The sequence below is a fragment of the Heliangelus exortis genome, chromosome 2 (genome assembly GCF_036169615.1).
Source record: "Heliangelus exortis chromosome 2, bHelExo1.hap1, whole genome shotgun sequence".
NCBI classification, from domain to species: Eukaryota; Metazoa; Chordata; class Aves; order Apodiformes; family Trochilidae; genus Heliangelus; species Heliangelus exortis.
This window is the reverse complement of record NC_092423.1, coordinates 6,439,624-6,458,590: the sequence shown is the minus strand read 5'-3', so window position 1 is coordinate 6,458,590 and position 18,967 is coordinate 6,439,624. Positions and strand designations below refer to the sequence as shown.

General features: G+C 39.1%; 1 protein-coding gene across 7 annotated transcripts in view; it reads right to left on the bottom strand.

The window, feature by feature from the left end:
• Positions 1 to 1,007: 1,007 nt before the first annotated feature.
• LOC139792019 (sodium channel protein type 5 subunit alpha-like) overlaps positions 1,008 to 18,967 on the bottom strand; it is a 213,132-nt gene continuing 195,172 nt past the window's right edge. For all 7 annotated transcript variants that reach the window (XM_071734645.1, XM_071734641.1, XM_071734646.1 and 4 more), the window contains 6 exons: positions 17,491 to 17,772; positions 10,922 to 10,975; positions 9,123 to 9,264; positions 8,435 to 8,535; positions 7,671 to 7,941; positions 1,008 to 5,925 (listed from right to left, as the gene is read on the bottom strand). In XM_071734645.1, coding sequence (XP_071590746.1) covers positions 4,691 to 5,925; positions 7,671 to 7,941; positions 8,435 to 8,535; positions 9,123 to 9,264; positions 10,922 to 10,975; positions 17,491 to 17,772 — 2,085 coding nt within the window. In that variant the 3' untranslated portion in view covers positions 1,008 to 4,690. The remainder of the gene's footprint in view (positions 5,926 to 7,670; positions 7,942 to 8,434; positions 8,536 to 9,122; positions 9,265 to 10,921; positions 10,976 to 17,490; positions 17,773 to 18,967) is intronic.

Here is an 18,967-nt window from a genome sequence, read left to right as displayed (position 1 = left end):
TTTACTAGATCTGCAGGTTTGTAAAATCAACATAACTCAACATATAATATATAATTGACATTACTTAGATGTCCTATTATTATATGGCATATTCTATCAAATGCTTATTTTTAAAAAGTCTTTTCCTCTAGTCAGACTGCCCCAGGTTAATGTAAAACATGATTATAAACTGATTAAACTAATTCAAAAGACTGAATGGACTTTTTCATTGCAGTCTAAACCAGCTCAGTTTTGTCCTGCTTCAGTATGATTAGGAACCTGACACATTTAAATAGAAATCAGAGCCCTGAATCCAAGAACCAAATTGGTGCCAGCCTGGGTGAAGCTAAGGCTGATTCAATCAATGCTGGTAGTATCTAAAGGTCCCTTCTAAAGCTCCTTCCAGGACTAAGGAATGCATCCTTTGGGTAAGATGTTGTTCTTTGTTATTAGGAATTTTAATATGTAACTATTATAACAATTACCATAATGAAAATCAAAATAATTAACCTGGATAGATATCTATATTACCACTAAGAAAATCTCATTTATACACATATATGTATTTAATCTCTAAATGGGATTCTGTGCTTCCAGTACAGCCATTCACAGAACCACAGAACCACAGAATCACAGAATCACCCGGGTTGGAAAGGGCCCCTGAGATTATTAAGTCCAACCCTTGATCCAACCCTTCCTCAGCCAGCTAATACTATCAGGCAGGATGGGTTGAAATACCAAAACTGGGCTTATCCTATAAACCACTTTCTTCAAAGAGAAGTTTTGGGGTCTGCTTCAATTTAATCAGAAGTACCCAGAAACTGTCCCTTGATTTCAACAAAGTTTGGTGCAAGCCTTTAATGCTCTGTAGTTAGCTTTGCAATACAAGATGAACTTTCATTGGCAAGCCTTCTAAGGAAAGTCCCCATGGATTTTCCAAACAAATGTGCTGCAAAAGAGCCAGAGAAATAATGACAAAACTCTTGATCAAATAAGAAAAACAAAAATAAAAATAAAGGCACAGGACGTATTTGTTATCCTTATTTATTTAATAAAGAAACATAATAAACTTGAATTTTTCCAGGTACAAACAGCTTAATATGTCCTATGATATTGGCTGATATTTTCCTTGCTGTTTTTGTAGCTTCAGTGATTCATGTGGTAGCTTTTATTGAACAAATCAACAGAAAAAAAAATGGTACCACTCACCATGCTTACAGACAGTGTGGGCCAACTATTGAGTTAGTGTCTTTAACTAAATCACTGCACCAGGAGGTTGGATCATTGCTAGATTGGGACTGGCATCTTCATTTATAAAGATCTGCAAGTGAGGTTATCTGAAGTTTTTGAGGGGAATTCTGCCCAACATACAAAGATACCATTTCCTCTTCAACTCTTAAGAAATATGCCACAAAACAAATTAAAAAACCAATAGAAACCCAACCTTCCAGATACAAAGGTTTTGAAAGTAATTTACAATTCAGTTTCAGAAAGTTGCACTGTAAACATCTATAGTTAAGACCCTCTTTCCAATTCTTTTTTTGCATTGTGATTTTTTAATTTATTTTTTTTTACAGGTTTTGGGTAGAAGACAGAACCACTTAGAATTCCATTGGTGCTATCTCAGACATGACAATAAAATGTTCAACACAAGGGTGAAATGACTGGAGGAAGAGCTCTTCTCTAATATAATCAGTGACCAGCTAATCGTCCCATTACATCCTGTCCATTACTGGGCTTGACTCTTAATAAGAATATCAGCTTAATATTTTATAACATAGTTTGCAAATAATTAAAATATTTGTAAAACAGCATGACCAGCACCACAGTGCTTAGCACAAGCTGGCTTTTTTCCTTGGGTTTTGACTAGTTTATATTGTATGTAAAGAAAAATCAGATTAGAAACGCTATTTTTCTTCATATTTTTTCATCTCTTTATTCTAAAGCTTTGAAAGGAAAAGGATTTTACCAGCTGTCAGCCAATAAATGCTTGTTCAGCAAGTTATGAATGTACTAATTTCTAATTAAACAGTTTCATTATAGGCAGCAGCTCATTGCTAATGATCAATAAATCCCATTGAAAAAAAACATTTTAATGAGTAAGTAAGTCGTGTCCTCTGAGTGCCAACCACTCTATTACCTCACAAGATACATATATATGTATAGGTATATGTATGTGTGTGTGTATATATATATATATATATGCATATAAATATAAAAATCGCATACTCTGTATGGGTGATATGTACAGTCAGAATAACATTACAGCATAAATACACAGGGAATCTGTATAAAGTTTCTCTAATTTGAGAAGCCTTGAGCAATTTTCTGGGGGGGGAACGGGAGAGGGTGAGGGGTCTAGGGGTGGGGAAGAAGAAAAGAATAGTGTTTTCATTTTGAGGAACAAAGAGTAGTTCCCTTAAGTTAGAATCCAATTACATACAAGATTTAAAGGCAACAAAATCCCCGGAGGAACAGCCCTATGTTATACACCATAGACATGGGGTTAAAAGGGCAAAAGAACATAATTTTTATAATACTTATATAGTACGTTTCATTCCCTTATAGCACTTTTCAAACAGAAAGTCTTACAACACCCCTGTGAGGTAGGTAAGTATTATTACCCTCATTTTACAGATGGGTAAACTGAGGCACAGATAGGTTAAATTATTTGCCTAAAAATCATGTAGTAAGTACCAGGAATAGACCCCAGGAATCCTGATGGCAAATCCTCTGAATTAAATGATAGAACACTCTCAAGTGAATGCCTGAGACACCTCTCAATGAATGGAGAGAATATATTAGCCCATATTTACACAGGAACATTGTCATCCTTTTGACATGTTGTCTTTACATATTCTGACTTTTTTAGAGGACAGATAACAATGGCCATAGATAAACTTCACTGTCACATGTCATTGAAATTCTTGTTGCCCACCACATGTGGATTTTGACTCCTTTACAACCTGGGATGTAACTAAATGTTAACAACAATACACCTTAAATACATTCTTGATATTCTTACTTCTCCAACGTGAAAAGCTCAGTTACTTTTCCTTAAAGTGCAATGGCTCGTTACAGAAATCTCAGGATTTTCCATGAACTCCAACCAAACCCAAGTATAATCAGTCTGAAGGTGAAAAAGAAAACTTGTCTGCACTGCTGGACTTGTCACATTTCAGAAATGCTTTCTCACATTCCATCGAGACTGAAAGCTTAATAATAAAAAATAATCTGTTAGCATGTAAAAACCTCTAATACTTTTCTATAGCTACACATCCACCCTTCATCCCATTCTCATTTCTTTGGCCTGAAGCTGATGGAACCATCAGTTGTAAATATTTCTTTGCACACAGGAATGAGTACACATCTATTTTCTAGTAGAGTCTTTTTATTGGTTCCTGTACTCCTTGTCCTTCCCCAGTAATCTAAAGGTACCATCTGAGGAAATGAAAGATGGACACTGAGAAGAAAGGATTTAAAACCTCAAAATTTACATACAGATCCAGAGGCAATTCCCCTCCCACCTTCTTGATCCCACTCTCACAGCCATTCTGCACAGCCCAGTTGGTGCTGCTTTTCTTATTACTATGTTTATTATTATTATTATTATTATTATGAGTAGTAGTGGTTTTGAAGTAATACTGATGCACTGAGTTTCCAATAAGGCTGCTTAGCTTCCTGGGGGAGACAGAATCTATCCCACCACCTTAAAGGAAACTTTGCCAGTGCAGAGGGTGCTGTGGAGCACTACACACAAACGTGATGTGCTAATTCTATGGCGAGTCTGATTGCAGTATTCAAAGCAGATTCTTGAAACATACTAAAAAATTAGTGCTTTTATTAACAGTTATACAAACAGAATCCATTACTGTTTAGTTTCCTGAAGGATAGAACAAGTCATTTCTCTCATTATTTTGACATAATTTCCTCCTCGTTTTTTTTTTTTTTTTATTGTTTTGTTTTGTTTGTTTTTTTCTGTTTTTTAATTTTTTTTTTTAATTTTTTAAATTTATTTCTGCTGATGAGCAGTTCCAAGTCCCAGGAGGGAAGGATCAGTGTAATGAACAGTTAAAATGTTGCTAATTTGACAGTTTACTTTGCAACAACTTTCCTCTTCAAAGGATGGGGATATCACAAGTTCCTATTACTTTGACTCAAGAGTTCATCATGAAGAGTGTAAGGATCATTATTCTCAATGGAAAAAGAGACTTTTTTTTTTAAGTAAAAAAATATCAAATATAATAAATTTATGAAAGACCATTCACAACATATACAGTTAGTGTTACATTTTGCTACAGCAGCTGTGATATTTTTTTTTTCTTTTTTTGAATGCAAGGTCATACATTGCCATAAGTAAACACACTAATATGAGTAAGACCTTAAATGAATGTATACAGCCAGGCTTTATCTGTGGATAGAAATACACTGTGTGTACTGTATTACAGTCTAGCATATTCTTATTCACACCACTGATATAACAGCTATGACCCTGCAAAGATTCCTCCTGTGCATATATAAATATGAATAATGAGCCAAGTCAAAAAGAGCAGGGTCAAAGGTTATATGACTTATTAGACTCTTGTAGTTAAGGGTAAAAACTCCATTGTTTGTTTTGCAACTAAAGTTTAATAAGAAGGCTGCTTCAATCGTTGTGTAGTTACAGCATTACATTCTGTAAACAATATTTTAAAGCATTCTAAACAAACATTTAAACAATTGATTCTTTATCCCTGTCTGGCGAGAGAAGACAATCTATAGCCTCATCACTTTTGCTCGTGTCTGTTATCTTCAGCTGGAAATTATCACTCGTGCCTCTGGTGACGCTGTCGTAGGAGGGAGGGAAAGACGTGGAGGAGAGAGTTTCTGACTTGTCTATTGGCCTGCCGTAGTTTTCGTTCATCATGAACGCAATAAGACCCTCCTTCTCGGGGGCATCATCCTCCAGGATGCTGCCATCAAAAGTTCTGTGCCTGTACAAGTAAGATGCCTGCCTCAGGGAGCGCCGAAACAAATGTCTCCTGTAGGCCCTCTGGATGACGATGGCAGAGACCTCTTCTTGTTTCCGTCTGAGAGTCGTTGTAATTGGCTCGTAAGAGATCTTGGATGGATTCGCCGCCATGAACTTTTCTTCCATCTGTATTTTAAGGGCATCCATCTCTCCGGATTCTCCTAGCACCCTTTTCGTAAAAGCAAACAAAATATCCAAGCAGTGGATCCTATCTCCACTGACCATGGGCAGGTCCATCGCTATCAGTTTGATTTTGTTTGGTTTCGCTATGCGCAAAGGTTCTGACAGTGCATCTGCAAAGTCTGAAAGTGCAGAATACTCAATAAACTGAGTGGCTTCAGGGTCAAATTTCTCCCAGATTTCGTAAAACATATCAAAATCATCCTCGCTTAGAGGCTCTGTACTTTCCTCAGTGGCTACACTGAAGTTCTCTAAAATAATGGCTATATACATGTTTACAACAATGAGAAATGATATAATGATATAAGTAACAAAGAATAAAATCCCTACGGCAGGGCTCCCACAATCTCCCTTTGAACCATTTGCATTCAGAAGGTTGGGGTCACAATGTGGTGGTCCAGTGTTTAAAATAGGGTTGAGAAGACCATCCCAGCCCGCTGACGTGGTGATTTGGAAGAGACAGAGCATGCTGTTAGCAAAGGTTTGGAAGTTGAACATGTCATCAATCCCATGCTCCTTCTTAACATAGGCGAAGTTAGCCATGCCAAAAATGGCATAAATGAACATGACCAGAAAAAGCAAGAGGCCAATGTTGAACAGAGCAGGCAGGGACATCATTAAGGCAAACAGGAGAGTTCGAATTCCTTTGGCTCCCCGGATGAGTCTCAGGATCCGACCAATACGAGCCAAGCGAATGACTCTGAAGAGTGTAGGAGAGAAGAAATATTTCTGGATGATGTCAGAAAGTACAGTGCCTTGGAAGAAAAGAGACAAGCAGTGAGTTAGAACATGGGAAATAATCCCAGGCTTTCCTCTAAAGAAATTGGTCAGAATTTTGGACAATCAATGTCCCTTCCATTCTTCCCCAGACTGGAAGACCCATGGTAAAGTCATTGGCATTCGTGTTTTCAATACCTATTGAATCCATGCAAACTTTGTTGAGATTATAAACAAAAGTGTCAATGGTGGCTCTATTTTTATTAAGAGAAAGCTTGTCAATTGGGAATGAGGAAACAAGATCAGCTCTGATAACATGCAAATCTGCAGCTTTTGGCCATGACCCACCTGAAAAGTTTATTCTGAGTGTAGCTGGTCAGAAATCTTCTGATATGACAATATTCTTGTCTGTAAAATGTTACTGTGACACTGAAACACTGCTATGCTGGGCCTATTTTTCTGAGCCACCACAGGAACAATGCAGGTTTCTACTGGGAATATGCTTGGATAATAATTTTTTTCAGTTTCCTTGATGGTCTGTAAAGGAACTAAATACTAACACTGGACTAGCAAAAAATGAGAGTGAGTCCTTTTAGCTAAACCCTTCCTGCCAAAAAAGAGCAACTTGTTATAGAATGTCCAATGTCAACAGATCCTGGCTGACTGAACCATGTTGATCTCACTCTCCCAGCCCAACCTGGAAAAGGGTTTAGTGGCATGGTCCAGCTTCTCTGACAGTGCAATGACCTGGTTGATCATCAGGCTGAATTATGACCAAACAACAGTTCTGGTTAACCAGCTGCTATGGGCAAATCCTGAGCATTCAGCATCATCTGATGACAGCTGCATGGCAGTTATGTCCCCTTGGTGACCCAAACCTCTGAAATCCAGGTGCTCTTGGCTGATTCAAGGCCTCCAAAGCACAGGCTGCACTCTGGGCACCAGGGATCTCCCGCATGGGGACCTTGAAGGCTCCTTGGCCCACAAGAAAGAATTTAGAGAAACAGAAGCTTCAGTCAATGAGGAGATGTCTCTGTTTTCCTAACATGAAAGTTATTTCATAGGATATGAAATCCTTCCATCCTTCAAAATGGAAGCTATATTGGAAGAACCAACTTTTTGAGTTCTTTCTGTTCACTGGATCAGCTGATTTTCTTCCAGTTTCTACTTTATTTCCAACTTCAATGAAAATTTTGGCAGGGTTTCAGGTTCACACTTGACCTGCATTGCTGTGGCACCTAACATATGATCTGTGGTTGGGGCTGTAGGACAACCAAAACCACAAATTAATAATAAAACCTTGTCTCTCTGTTTCATCCCTTGGGTAGATGAGGGTTTGGAGCTCCAGAGACAATGGGGCTAAGAACAGCCAGACTCAGCACACCTTCCCTGAAGAGCTATTTCACAGTGATGTAATAAAAAAGAAACAGTAAGACAACAGCAGTCTTCATGTGCCCTTTTTCATATGTCATGTTCACTTCTTTGTCTTTGGCTGCTGTATAGAACTGGAGATAAAGTGCATGGTGCCAGTTCTGGACCATGTTCTTTCACTAGGAAGCACTGGAGCCAATACTCTGGTGTGATAAGCTTCATAATTTTGATGATCACACTAGTGTTAGGCAGTATTATGTTGTATTATTTAAATATTTTTTTAAAAAGCATACGCAGGATCTAATTATCAGAGTTGAAAGTGTATTTTGTAGCACAAAGCCTTCAACTTTGTCTAAAATTGATGTCTGCCTTTTAAACTCTGGAGTTTGGGTGAAAATCCAGATCCACCTACCTACGATAGAGAGAATCACGACGACAAAGTCAAAAATGTTCCAGCCATTGGTGAAATAGTAGTGTCTTAGAGCCAGCATTTTAATGATGCACTCCCCAGTGAAGATGGCAACAAAAAGCATGTTGATTTTATGGAGGATGTTCACTTTTTCTTGACTTTGGTCATCTGTTTCCACCATCATGGTAACCATGTTAAGGCAGATGAGAATCATGATGGAGACATCAAAGGCTTGTTTGGAGACGACGTCAAAAATAAAACCTTGGTATTTGTTCTGGAAGAAATGAGAAGATTTGGTTATGAAATTAGAACTGTGTGAAAATGATGACATCACTGTCTCCTGATTGATCAGAAAGTAGAGGAAAATAGACTATGTCCTGCTTCTGATTAGAACTTCATAAACATAAAGATGATGACAAATGTTGGAATGATAGATATTTCAAACCCATTTACTTCTAATGCTTCTTGAAACTACTGACAAAAGGCCTTGGACTGGGGCCATTAATTCATTCAATGCAGGCATGTGGCCACTGCCATGACTGTATAGGTAAATTGGACTTTTAGTTAATATTGCATAACAATGGGAATTTTGTACCACACAGGTCACTGGACTAGCAAATAGTGTTCAAAATTAAAAAGTGTAAATATTAAGTGGCTTTCATCTGAAAGCAATCACTCCTCCTATACTGGGAAGTTGAATTGCATCCATCCTATGAAACAAATATTCAGCTGTTATACACAGTTCCACTAATTCATGCCATTCTTACCAGTGGCCTTGGGATTGGCTTTTGAGGTTTCTTAGATCCCAGCTTTTTCATTGCATTGTAATACTTTTTCTGCTCTTCTGTCATAAAGATATCCTGGCCACCTAAGTATAAGGTGAAAACAAAGCTATTACTTTTGATGAAAAGAGGTCCACTGCCTCTTTTCAAAGCTGAGGCCTGCATCCTCTTCTATTTATTTTGAGAAGAATTTATTATATATTTGGAGAGGAATCTCAACTCTTTGTTTAGAGACTACAAAGCAGGAAGAAACAAAGGTCTGAGGCCAGGCTGCTCCTCCCTGACCCTGGCTTCACTTTGGGGCACAGAGATAATGGGTGAACGAGAAGAGGTTGCAGTGGTCTGAGGGACAGTGGCATTTGTTTGGGGAGGACACCAGGGAGGTCTGTGCCTCTCTGGCAGACTTCACGCCAGAGATCCTGTCTGCTTTGAGCTGCTTCAGTGATTTCTGCAGGGACTATAATCCCCCAGAGTGTATTTTCAGGATGCTCATCCTATGGGGAGATTAGGAGCTGCTACAGCTGTGCTCTTGTCAAAGAACTGCAAGATGATTTCTGCATCTGTTCTGTCAATGCCAATATCAAGGCTAATGTGGCAAAGCTGCTGCCTGTAAATCTATCCCTTGCTCCAGTGTCTGCAGCAATCACAAGGCGACATGTGGCATATGCACTACTTATCTTTTTCTTTTGTTGGTTAAAATTGTCAATGATGACACCAATGAAAAGGTTCAATGTGAAGAAAGATCCGAAGATGATGAAAATCACGAAGTACAGGTACATGTATAAATTACATTCCCACTCAGGCTGCTCCTCACACTGCAAAAGGAAGAGGGAAAAGGTGAAAATGGCACCATCTCTACACGTATCAAAATGTTAATGCAGTTAAAACCAAACTGTCCATCAGCAATAAAGATTATGAAACAGGAAAACCCAGGTGACTCCCACCAGCAGAGTAAGCACTCCACAGCCCCTGTTTGAAGTTTACTACTGGCATCTGCAATGCCACGGTCATTTCAGCAACATTTCACAGCACTGTCACAGAGATCTCACTGCTTCAGAAAGTGCAACGTCAGAATAAATCCTATAAAATATTCTCAGTCTGAACCCAGAAGGGGAAAAGAATCAATTTTTTGATTATCCCTAATCTTATGTGAACGAATGGTACCATGATGACAGTATAATTAAAAGTTACTGGAAAACACTGTATTGAGAGTCAGTGGATTTAGAACTGCAATATTTTTTCTATGAAGAGTAGAAATTTATAACATATCATTTTGAAGGACTGACCAACACAACTGAGTAGCCTCAAGTCATGGCAAAAATGCTCCCATTTGCCCTTCCAGACCCAGGTATCTAACAAAGATGCCAAAAGTTCAAACCCCCCAAATGCTGTATTTTCTTAGGTGTAACCCAAGTGTTTCATTCAGCAGCAGGGAGGATACACACACATGTAAATGTAGTACAAGAATATACCAAGATTACAAACTAAGCATCACAACTGCAAAGGCAATTCTCTGCTCCTGTGATGGCATGAGGTTTTTTTCACCCCCTTATTGCTCCATTTACACATCCATTCCCTGTTACTGAAGTCAGCTTGTCAGCTTGTCAGCACCTGGCAGCTACCTTAAAAATTAATAGCAAGTGCAATCTTGTTCCTTGAACATTATTAAAAAAGGGAAAGGAGACATCTTATTCAATAAAAATATCAACAAACCATATGTCATGTTACAAGGGAAATGTCTTTTTTTTTTTCTTTTTCTTTTTCTTTTTTCAGAAAACCTGAAATCTGAATGGGAAATAGGCAGGAATTAGTTGCCAGCTCAAGGCAGTTACCAGAGCTCCATGGTTAGCCAGAGCTGGAAGCCCACACCAGCCTCTTACTCTTTTGGGAGCTCCACTCACCTGGAGTAAAGCTTCAGGTTAAAGAGAAGAATCATGGAAGCATAGAATGGTGGGGGTTAGAAGCCACCATCAAGATCACCCAGTTCCAATCCCCCTGCCACAGGCAGGCACACCTCCCTCCCACTAGACCAGCTGGCTCCAAGCCCCCAACTTGGTTTTAGCCACTGCCAGAAAAAACTCGTTCAAGATAAAGATATAAAACCAAATGCTTTTAAAAAGGTCCTATTATCAAAATTTATATCCATGGGAAATATGGCAGTCAACAAGGAGAGTGGAAGAAACAGGGAAGACAGCTTAGGTGTTTTGGGAGACTCAGTCCCACCCTGGAGGTGCCTCTCTATGCTGTGAGTTTTGCAGTATGAATAAATAAATCAGTTGTGTAGAGCTGAGGGATGCATTTGTTTTAATTTCAGGGTCATGATGCTTCAGTGCCAGCTGCAAAAAAAAGTCCACTGTCCTGATCAGAGTAAGACAGCACCTGGCAACCTGCATGTATTTCTTTTCTTGTTGTTAAACATTGTGAATGCAATGAAAGTCAATGGTAAATTACCAATTCCTTGTTGTGACCTACCTCTCGTGAATCCACTGCTGCATACATAATCTCCATCCAGCCTTTAAACGTGGCCTAAAAAAAACAGCCCACAAACAAATCATTAAGCATTTAAATAAGAATATCTTGCAGTGATTATATCATCTCTGTGATGAGTTTTCAAAATGCAATGTTCAGCATGTCCTCCCCAGCTAATGAATTGCATCTCCTTTAAAGCAATATGTGCCCATGAGTTTGTTTATTTAGACACTTCAAATTATTCCAGAATTGTTTTCTTCTGGATTCTCTCACTCATGTTTTCTGATTTTCTGCACCTGTGGTGATAAAACAGAGGTTTTTAAAAGAGAATTTAAAACAGAGAGACAACTTGGTAATTAAATCTTTGGACATTTTGAATTTAAAATATGAGCAATTAATAAATGTTGCTCCAAAGGGCAACTCAGAGTACTATCCTGCACAAGTATTGCACGAGGTAAAATGGATTTCATCCACATTGCTTGTTCATATTGATGGGCAGTGACTACCCCACAGCATCCCACTGAAGCCTGGACTCTGTCTTCTTGTAGCATGGGGCAAATCAAGGCAATGTCAAAGCACAGGGAGTCACTTAAATCACAGCTGAATTGAAAGAAGCAAATCAATCAACACCTGCTGTGAGCCTGGCCCTGGCAACTCAATCTGATTTACTGTTCAGATCATTTTTTTTCAAAAGCAGGGGTTTTAATATATTTCTAAAAGCTGTTTAAACAAGGAGGGATTCCACAGAGGTCAGTGTCTCTTACTGGAGCCTATAATGGAGAAGAGGCAGTCACAATAGCCCAAGAAGAAACATGTTGAAGTGATTTTTACTATTCTGTAGAAAATTCATGACTCTTTATTCACAGTCTGTGCCTCTCATGAGACACAGCCTGACACAAAACATACCTGGCATTAGGTCTGACCCTGGCCTAAGCCCCTGTGCCTGTACCTGTGCATCAGCCCTCTGGTTTTGTTTCACATTTGACCTCTGACCCATTTAGACTTTAAAATCAGTGTGAGCAGATAATGAGGCACTTTTCATTTTATTTATTTATTCAGATTTACACTATCTTGCATGAAAGATCCACGCTCAATATTTTTTGAATCTGTCTGACACTTAAGTTGAATTTTCTCCATGGTGTTCTGGCATGTAATTCCAAGTTTCCAGGAGAAACTCAGGCATTTGTGTTGAACTAGGTGCATCCAGCTTTTTTTTTTAAATGCTCCATTATACAAAGTCTGTACTAATTAAATCCTGGAGGTAATGTTGTCTTCCCATGTCCCTCTGAAGGCTACTGAGGCAATGGAAAACGTTTTACAAGAGGTCAACCATATTTCTCATCAAAGTATACATAAAATAGTATTTGAAAGATTTTTCATTTTTATCTACTGGTTGAAAGAGATTAAACACTCAAAATCACAGTTTATTGGAAAATCTACTCTAGAGTCCTATCTGGTAAAAAACAGTTTAGATGTAAAATGTTTATAGGAATTATCATCAGTTTATAGTGAAACAAAGAATTATTTGAACCTCCCACACTGATAGTCCTTTACTGTTCTAATATTTTCCCTTTTTGCTGTTCTCTTTCTAATCTGATGAAAAATTTCCTGGTGTCATTACAGATGCTTGCAGTTTTCAGCTCAAAGTGACATTCAGAGAGGGTGGATGGGATGAAACAAAAAATTCTTCTTGTGGCACAAACCTGTATGATCTTAGCCTGTACTTTTCTTCCACTTGGGAGGAAATCTTTTCTTTTGAGTAGCTATTTTACCCCCTGATGTATACCACAGACACAAGAGACTCTACTGCAAGGCACAGTGGTTTGTAGAGATAAGAGATGATGAAGTGATCTGACAAAAATAAACAGTAAGCGAATGAAGTACTGTCATTTTCTGGTTTTCCCAGTTGTCCAGAATTAAGAGAATTAAAAATCCACAAGGCTTCTGGAAAGCTTCCCTAGACACTTCTGCAGAAGGTAAGAGATACTGAGAATGAAAGAAATATAACACTGGGGAAAGAAATTATTTATCTGGAATTAGTAACCACTTACACACTGGATAAGGAAGTGACAAAATCTTCATGGGAGTGTTTGTGATATTATCCTGCCTGGAAGCTGTCCAGAGAAACACCATTTTCTACTGAAACTGTCATGTGAGGAGATTATCTATTGATAAACTCATCTTGGGGTGGGATTACATTTTGTTATATGACTGCTGGCCAGAGCTGCAATGCAGGAAATTAGTGGGGAGGAGGATAGGTGGGATGTCGTTCGCTGCCTTCAAAGCATTTAGTGTAGAACACAGTGGTGCCTTAAAATAAAACAAGCTCTAAATCTGCAAGTTGAATTTTTTTCCTAGAAAAGGACAGCAATAGTGCAATAAATATGGCTGCTTTTGACAGCAGAAATACCAGTCTTTGGATTTCTCAAATGCTTTTTAAAGCACTGCTATTGGCGAGAGAAACTTCTGAAAGCTAAAACAGAGGCACCAATGGGAGAGCCAAACTCCATGTATTTAAGTACATCCCCACTATCTGCTGGCTTTTCTGTTGAATTTTTCAGTTTGTCCAGTTTAAGCACAGCAGGAATTTTCTACTGAACATTCATTTTATTATTATTTTGCATTAAGAGCACTTGCTGGGGAGGGCACCACCAAGCACTGGGCACACCAGAGCACCCCAGACATTCGCACTCTGCTGGGCTACATGGGAGCCAAGGGAACTGCCCATTCTCTTTTTTAATTTCCACAAGTAAATCTTCACAGAAATACTACTTACACCCGACATTTGTAAACACAGGGAAGTCTATCCCAGAGTAGCAATATATGACTTGTTCAGAGCCATACTGATTTTTTTGCACATTTTGCATCCACAGTGAAAGTAAACTCTAGCATTACAGTTTACAGAAGTGCAAGAGATCATGTAACTCAGTAACTTTAGACACACTGTCCTGTCTCATAACCATTTTGTAGCTGATTTATGAGCTCAGTTGTGACTTTGAACCTGGCATGAGGGGGTTGATTTAACTCTACAGCTCCTGGTTGTTGTATTGGTTTAGGAGTGCTTCTGCTATCTTGGCCTTTCCTTATCTGGAGCCTCAGAGTGACAAGGAATTGTAGGACATAATAAAAGAAAGTCTATTCCTGTACAAGAACTTCTCCAAGCAAGGCAGATGCTGCATGAGAGATCACTTTTTGCCTTGGTGCTCTTCAACAGATTGCTGAAATTTCAGGATATGTTGCAAAACAAAATGTGGAGATGAGCACAAGGGGAAGGGTTCTGCAAGGGAAATGCAAAACTCCTACTGGAAATTTAGATATTTATTTCTTCAGCTCAAATTCAGATTTATACAGCATAGGTGCTGTGACCTGCAAAGAAATTTTAGGAATATAAAAAAAGCATTACTGAAGCCCTGGGTCATAGCAATTATTTTTTCCTAGTATATTAGGGTGTTAAGGCTGTTAAATTCTCAGAAGAGTGAATCATCCTTCTTGAAAATTAAAAATGCATTATAATAAAGATCTTTTCATCCCTGTGAATGAGACATTTCTCTTGCTTGTGGGGTGGGCAGAAACTACCTCCCATGTTAGTAACCTCTTGTGAGACAGCCCATTTATTAGTTGGAGAAGCTTGAAACTTGGCTGACCACCTCACATGAATGTTTTCTCAGATTAATTCATCCAAAGTAGTTTCTTCAGGATAACATGAGAGATCTTAAAAGAGGTAGGAAAAGAGCAAAGGATATTTGGTAAAAGTTTCATATAGTTCCCAATTACATTTTCAGAAAGTTTGCCTCTGGAAAGTAGTAAAGTTTCCATAGTAGAGACTTCTCATTTCTTTCAGGGATGCTGTGGAAGTGTAGGTGGAACATGAGGCAGACAGATTGGGTTTACACATTTCCATTTGGATTTTCAGACACATTCAGACATCCAAAGGTAACTTGTGAGCCATTTGAAGAGTGTGTTGCAGCAGCTGAAAATGTCAACAGTCAAAAGACAAATCCCACTTAAAAGCTCATATTTTGGTTCCCTGAGGGTTGCAACCAAGATGCTTAGCTCATCATTGCTATGCACTGTGTCAGCATCCATGGATCTGTCTCCTTAGGAGAGCTGAGCTGTTAAACCCCTGCAATTCCTGTGGCAGTTTGCTCATGAAATGTGACCCCATGTGGAGGATGTTTGGCAAGAAGCACCTGTAACAGACACTCCTTGAGTTGAAGTCTGGCAAAAAAGATCCAGATGTTTGGGCCCCTTCTCTGTGGGTGTCATCTTTACACTTCATTGCCTAAGATGTAAGAGCTCCAGGTGCAGGATGAAATTTAAATCAATCCCCTAATGGCATCCAGCTCCTGTTCTTCCAACTGGAAGAAGCAGCCAGCACCTGCCATACAAGCTGAGCAAGGATTTAGGGCTCCCTCATTTCTTGCCAAAACCAGTTTGTCTAGCATGTGCAGATTCTACATTTATGGCACTGCTTTTGTACTTCTACAACAGGAAAAATTACTTCTTTGCTGGATCACAAGGATCACAAGTCTGAATGTAACCTGCAGGGCCAGCAAGCCCATTTTCAACAAGTGCAGCACTAGACCATCCCTTCATAAACGTGCTAAGATCCACCTTACAACCAGTTATGTTTGTGCTACCATCACTGATCACAACAAAGGTGGTTCCCACCTGCTCAGTGCAACCAGTATCACCAGTGCCCAGAGCTCAGGAACTGGTACTGCAGAACAGTAGAAGACACTGCTTCAGGGTACTCCTTAGGCAAGGCCAAGTTATGAAAAGTTGCAGATTTTTAGAAGGCTGGAGCTTGAGTCTTATAAAAGGAAGTGTGAAGGAATAACAATTATTCTGATGGAGGTTTCCCACCAAAGTAGGCATCTCTTATGCAGTCATGGAGGAGATAAGAAGCTCCAGGTGAGGCACAAGATTTTAAACCTAGAAATTTTTGCTCAGCTGGATTGGATGTTCAAATAAAAGACAAAGAAAGCATTACATAGAATGAAAAATTGAATCAAAGATGTTATAAGGGAATTAATTTACCCTGCATGAGTGAGCTGAATATCATAATTACATGGAAAAGATAAAAGCTCTTGGTCTCAGCAAGTTCACCTCTATCTCGTGGAAAGAACTAAAAGTGCTTGTGCCCACTCAAACATTTCTGCTTTCCAGAGGGTATGAAAAAAAAGACTCAATGGACAGTGGTCAGAAGATCTCAGACTCAAGAGCATGTGTACCAGGAACAGAGTACATAAGGAAAAACATTTCTACAAGAAAGGAAAGCTGCTTCATAGACCTATTATATGGAGGTAATGTTGCCTTCCCATTCCCTCCCTATTATATGTACCTGTGACAGAGGAAAAGAGTTCTAGGAGAAAACAAGTTTGTATCATGGGAAGGAGAAGAGCTGACAGATCTGATGAGGGACCTGTGGCAGGGTCATGTCCTCTTGGAAGGAAAGGTGGGGGCCTGAGGCAGAGCCCTACCACATTGCAAAATGTAGATGTCTGTATATGAAAACTGAATTGAGCTCCCAGAATGTAGGTTTTTATTCCAGAAGCAAGGAATGCCATCACAGGCACTTCAAGACACCAACCTCCCTATCCAAGGATGTGGCAAGGAATTTCTTTCACTCTGTGCATATAAAATCCACCACAACAAAGATTCCTAGTCTGTATCCAGCCCTTGTCATCACTGGGCTTCAGAGCAAATTAGAACAATGGAAATAAGTATCATTACCACAATTTCACATGAGGGCCCCATGGAACTCAAACACAAAGTAATTTGTCTAAAATCACTCAGCAGTCCAGCAGCTGAGCCTAGACAAGAAGATGGAGTCCCCTGTGGTTCTCTCCATTCAGTTGTGCTGTGTCACAACACAGGAAATCTCTGTGCACACAACCTCTTTATCCATGTTGTACATTTTCTGCTGGAAAAGCTTGTCAAAACAGCTTATTTCTGTCTTTATAGATCAAATACTGCCATCATCTTTGATCACCAACACATTTCATAGTCAGGTTCAGCCTGATGCCTTATCTTTAGAAGATGGAAATGAGGTGAGGAAACAGAATGAGAGGCACCAGTGCCCTCCTAAAACATTTCCATGGAAGCTGTACAGAGGACTGTGAATTAAGAATCCTCCATGAATCCAGCTTTATGCAATAACTGAAAGTTCTGTTACTTCAATTTTCCCCCAGCAGGGAGTAGTGAAGTCCCAGGCATTCAGGACAGCAAGTGCACTCTGTCTGCATGAACAGAACCATGAAGTTTGTTTCTGGAACTAAACTTTGCTCTGGATTACAATATTGACAAAATAATCTTTAATTCACCTCAAGAGTCTAATAATTTCCCAGAGGGACTATATTAGTGATGCACCAGAAACCCAAATTAAAACAAGAAGCTGCCATAAACATCTCTGGGCCAAATATGATTCATGTACACTTGAGGAAAGGATTTCCCCTGATGGGTAAGGCTGAAAACCCTAGAAAAGTATTGAGGTTAACCTTAGCCTATAAGCAGACAATTTCAAAGGGAAGAAGCAACATTTGCCATTAGTTTCTGGTGGTCACACTTACCACTTGCAGCAGAGCCAGGTACCCAGCACCAACGTTATCAAAGTTAACTTTAACTTTTGTCCAGTAAAACGTGCCTGACACATTATAGAGTATACAGTCACTCATGTTGTTAATGATTTTAGAGTCCAAAGGCATATCTCCTTCTGTCTTATTAATGCACTTCCCAAACTTCCCAGCAAACAGGTTCACTCCCATGATGCTAAAGATGAGCCAGAAGATGAGGCAGACGAGGAGAACATTCATGATGGAAGGGATGGCTCCCACAAGGGCATTGACAACCACCTTGGGTGAAACAGGAAAGAAAAAGCAGAATTAATGTCAGCACTTACCCAGACACTTTGCTAGCAAGCTGCTGTGCACCCTTGATTAACTAGGCTGAACTAGATGGTGACAGGTAGAAAACTACTAACACTGCCTGAGGAGCCAGACCACCATTAAAGGCTTCACAAATTACTATTTTTTTTCCTTTTGTAACCAAAGAGCTAATCTGTTAGCATCCCACTTATGTGAGGATTTTTTTTCAAGAGGAATCTTAATTCAGGAGCAATCTGCAAAGTCATTTTGACCTCTCAGATCCTATTGGATACCACACTCCAGTCAAACCATCTCTAATAATCATATGATTAACTGGAAAAGGCTGGGGCACATCACACTGTCTCAAAATAGACCAAAAAAAGTTTTTGAAACATTTTACTGAACTCAGGTCTCCATAGTCCTTGGGATGGAAATTCTAGCTGTGATTTTTTTTGCTTATTTAAATAATAACTTATTTGAGACATATTGTACTAAGCCAACTTTCCATCTGATCAGCATGCATAATTGAAAGAGTTAAACCATCTAATTAAAAAAAATTTAAAAAAGCATTATTTTTTTTCATTACATGCTGTAAAATTCTTACAAACCAACCCAAGCCAGGGCTGTAAACCCCTGTGCAAAATTCTACATTTTCTGAGGGAAGCACACTAACACAAGATGCAATTTTCCCTCCCTTTGCCAGCACTATTTCTCCAAACCCATTGTTTTGGAGATGCTCTCATTGCACAGTCCAGGCAAAGCTCCCTGACAGAATTGCTGCAGACATCAGCCCCACGACATGGATTTGCCTCCATGTCTGCCTCATGCTTTGGAGATTAAAATCTGGTAGGGAGACACTGAGCTCTTCCTCTTTACCATCTACATTTCTGAAACTGAGACAAGGTGATATTGATCCATAAAAATTAAGTTTTATTCAATTGTGAATCTGATTATGGGAAATGTCAGCTCTTATTTTCTCTTGTATTAGTGTCCAATTTTCTGACAAGCTAATAATGTAACATTCCTTTCCTCATCATTTTTGCATTGCTGAGGAAGAAAAATAACCGGATGGGTGAAATGGTTTTCATATATGTATAGCAGCTGCTTCATCTACAATATACAATACAAAATTATGGAGAGCTTTCAAAATCGGAATTTATATTTTTGTGCATTTATGAATAAA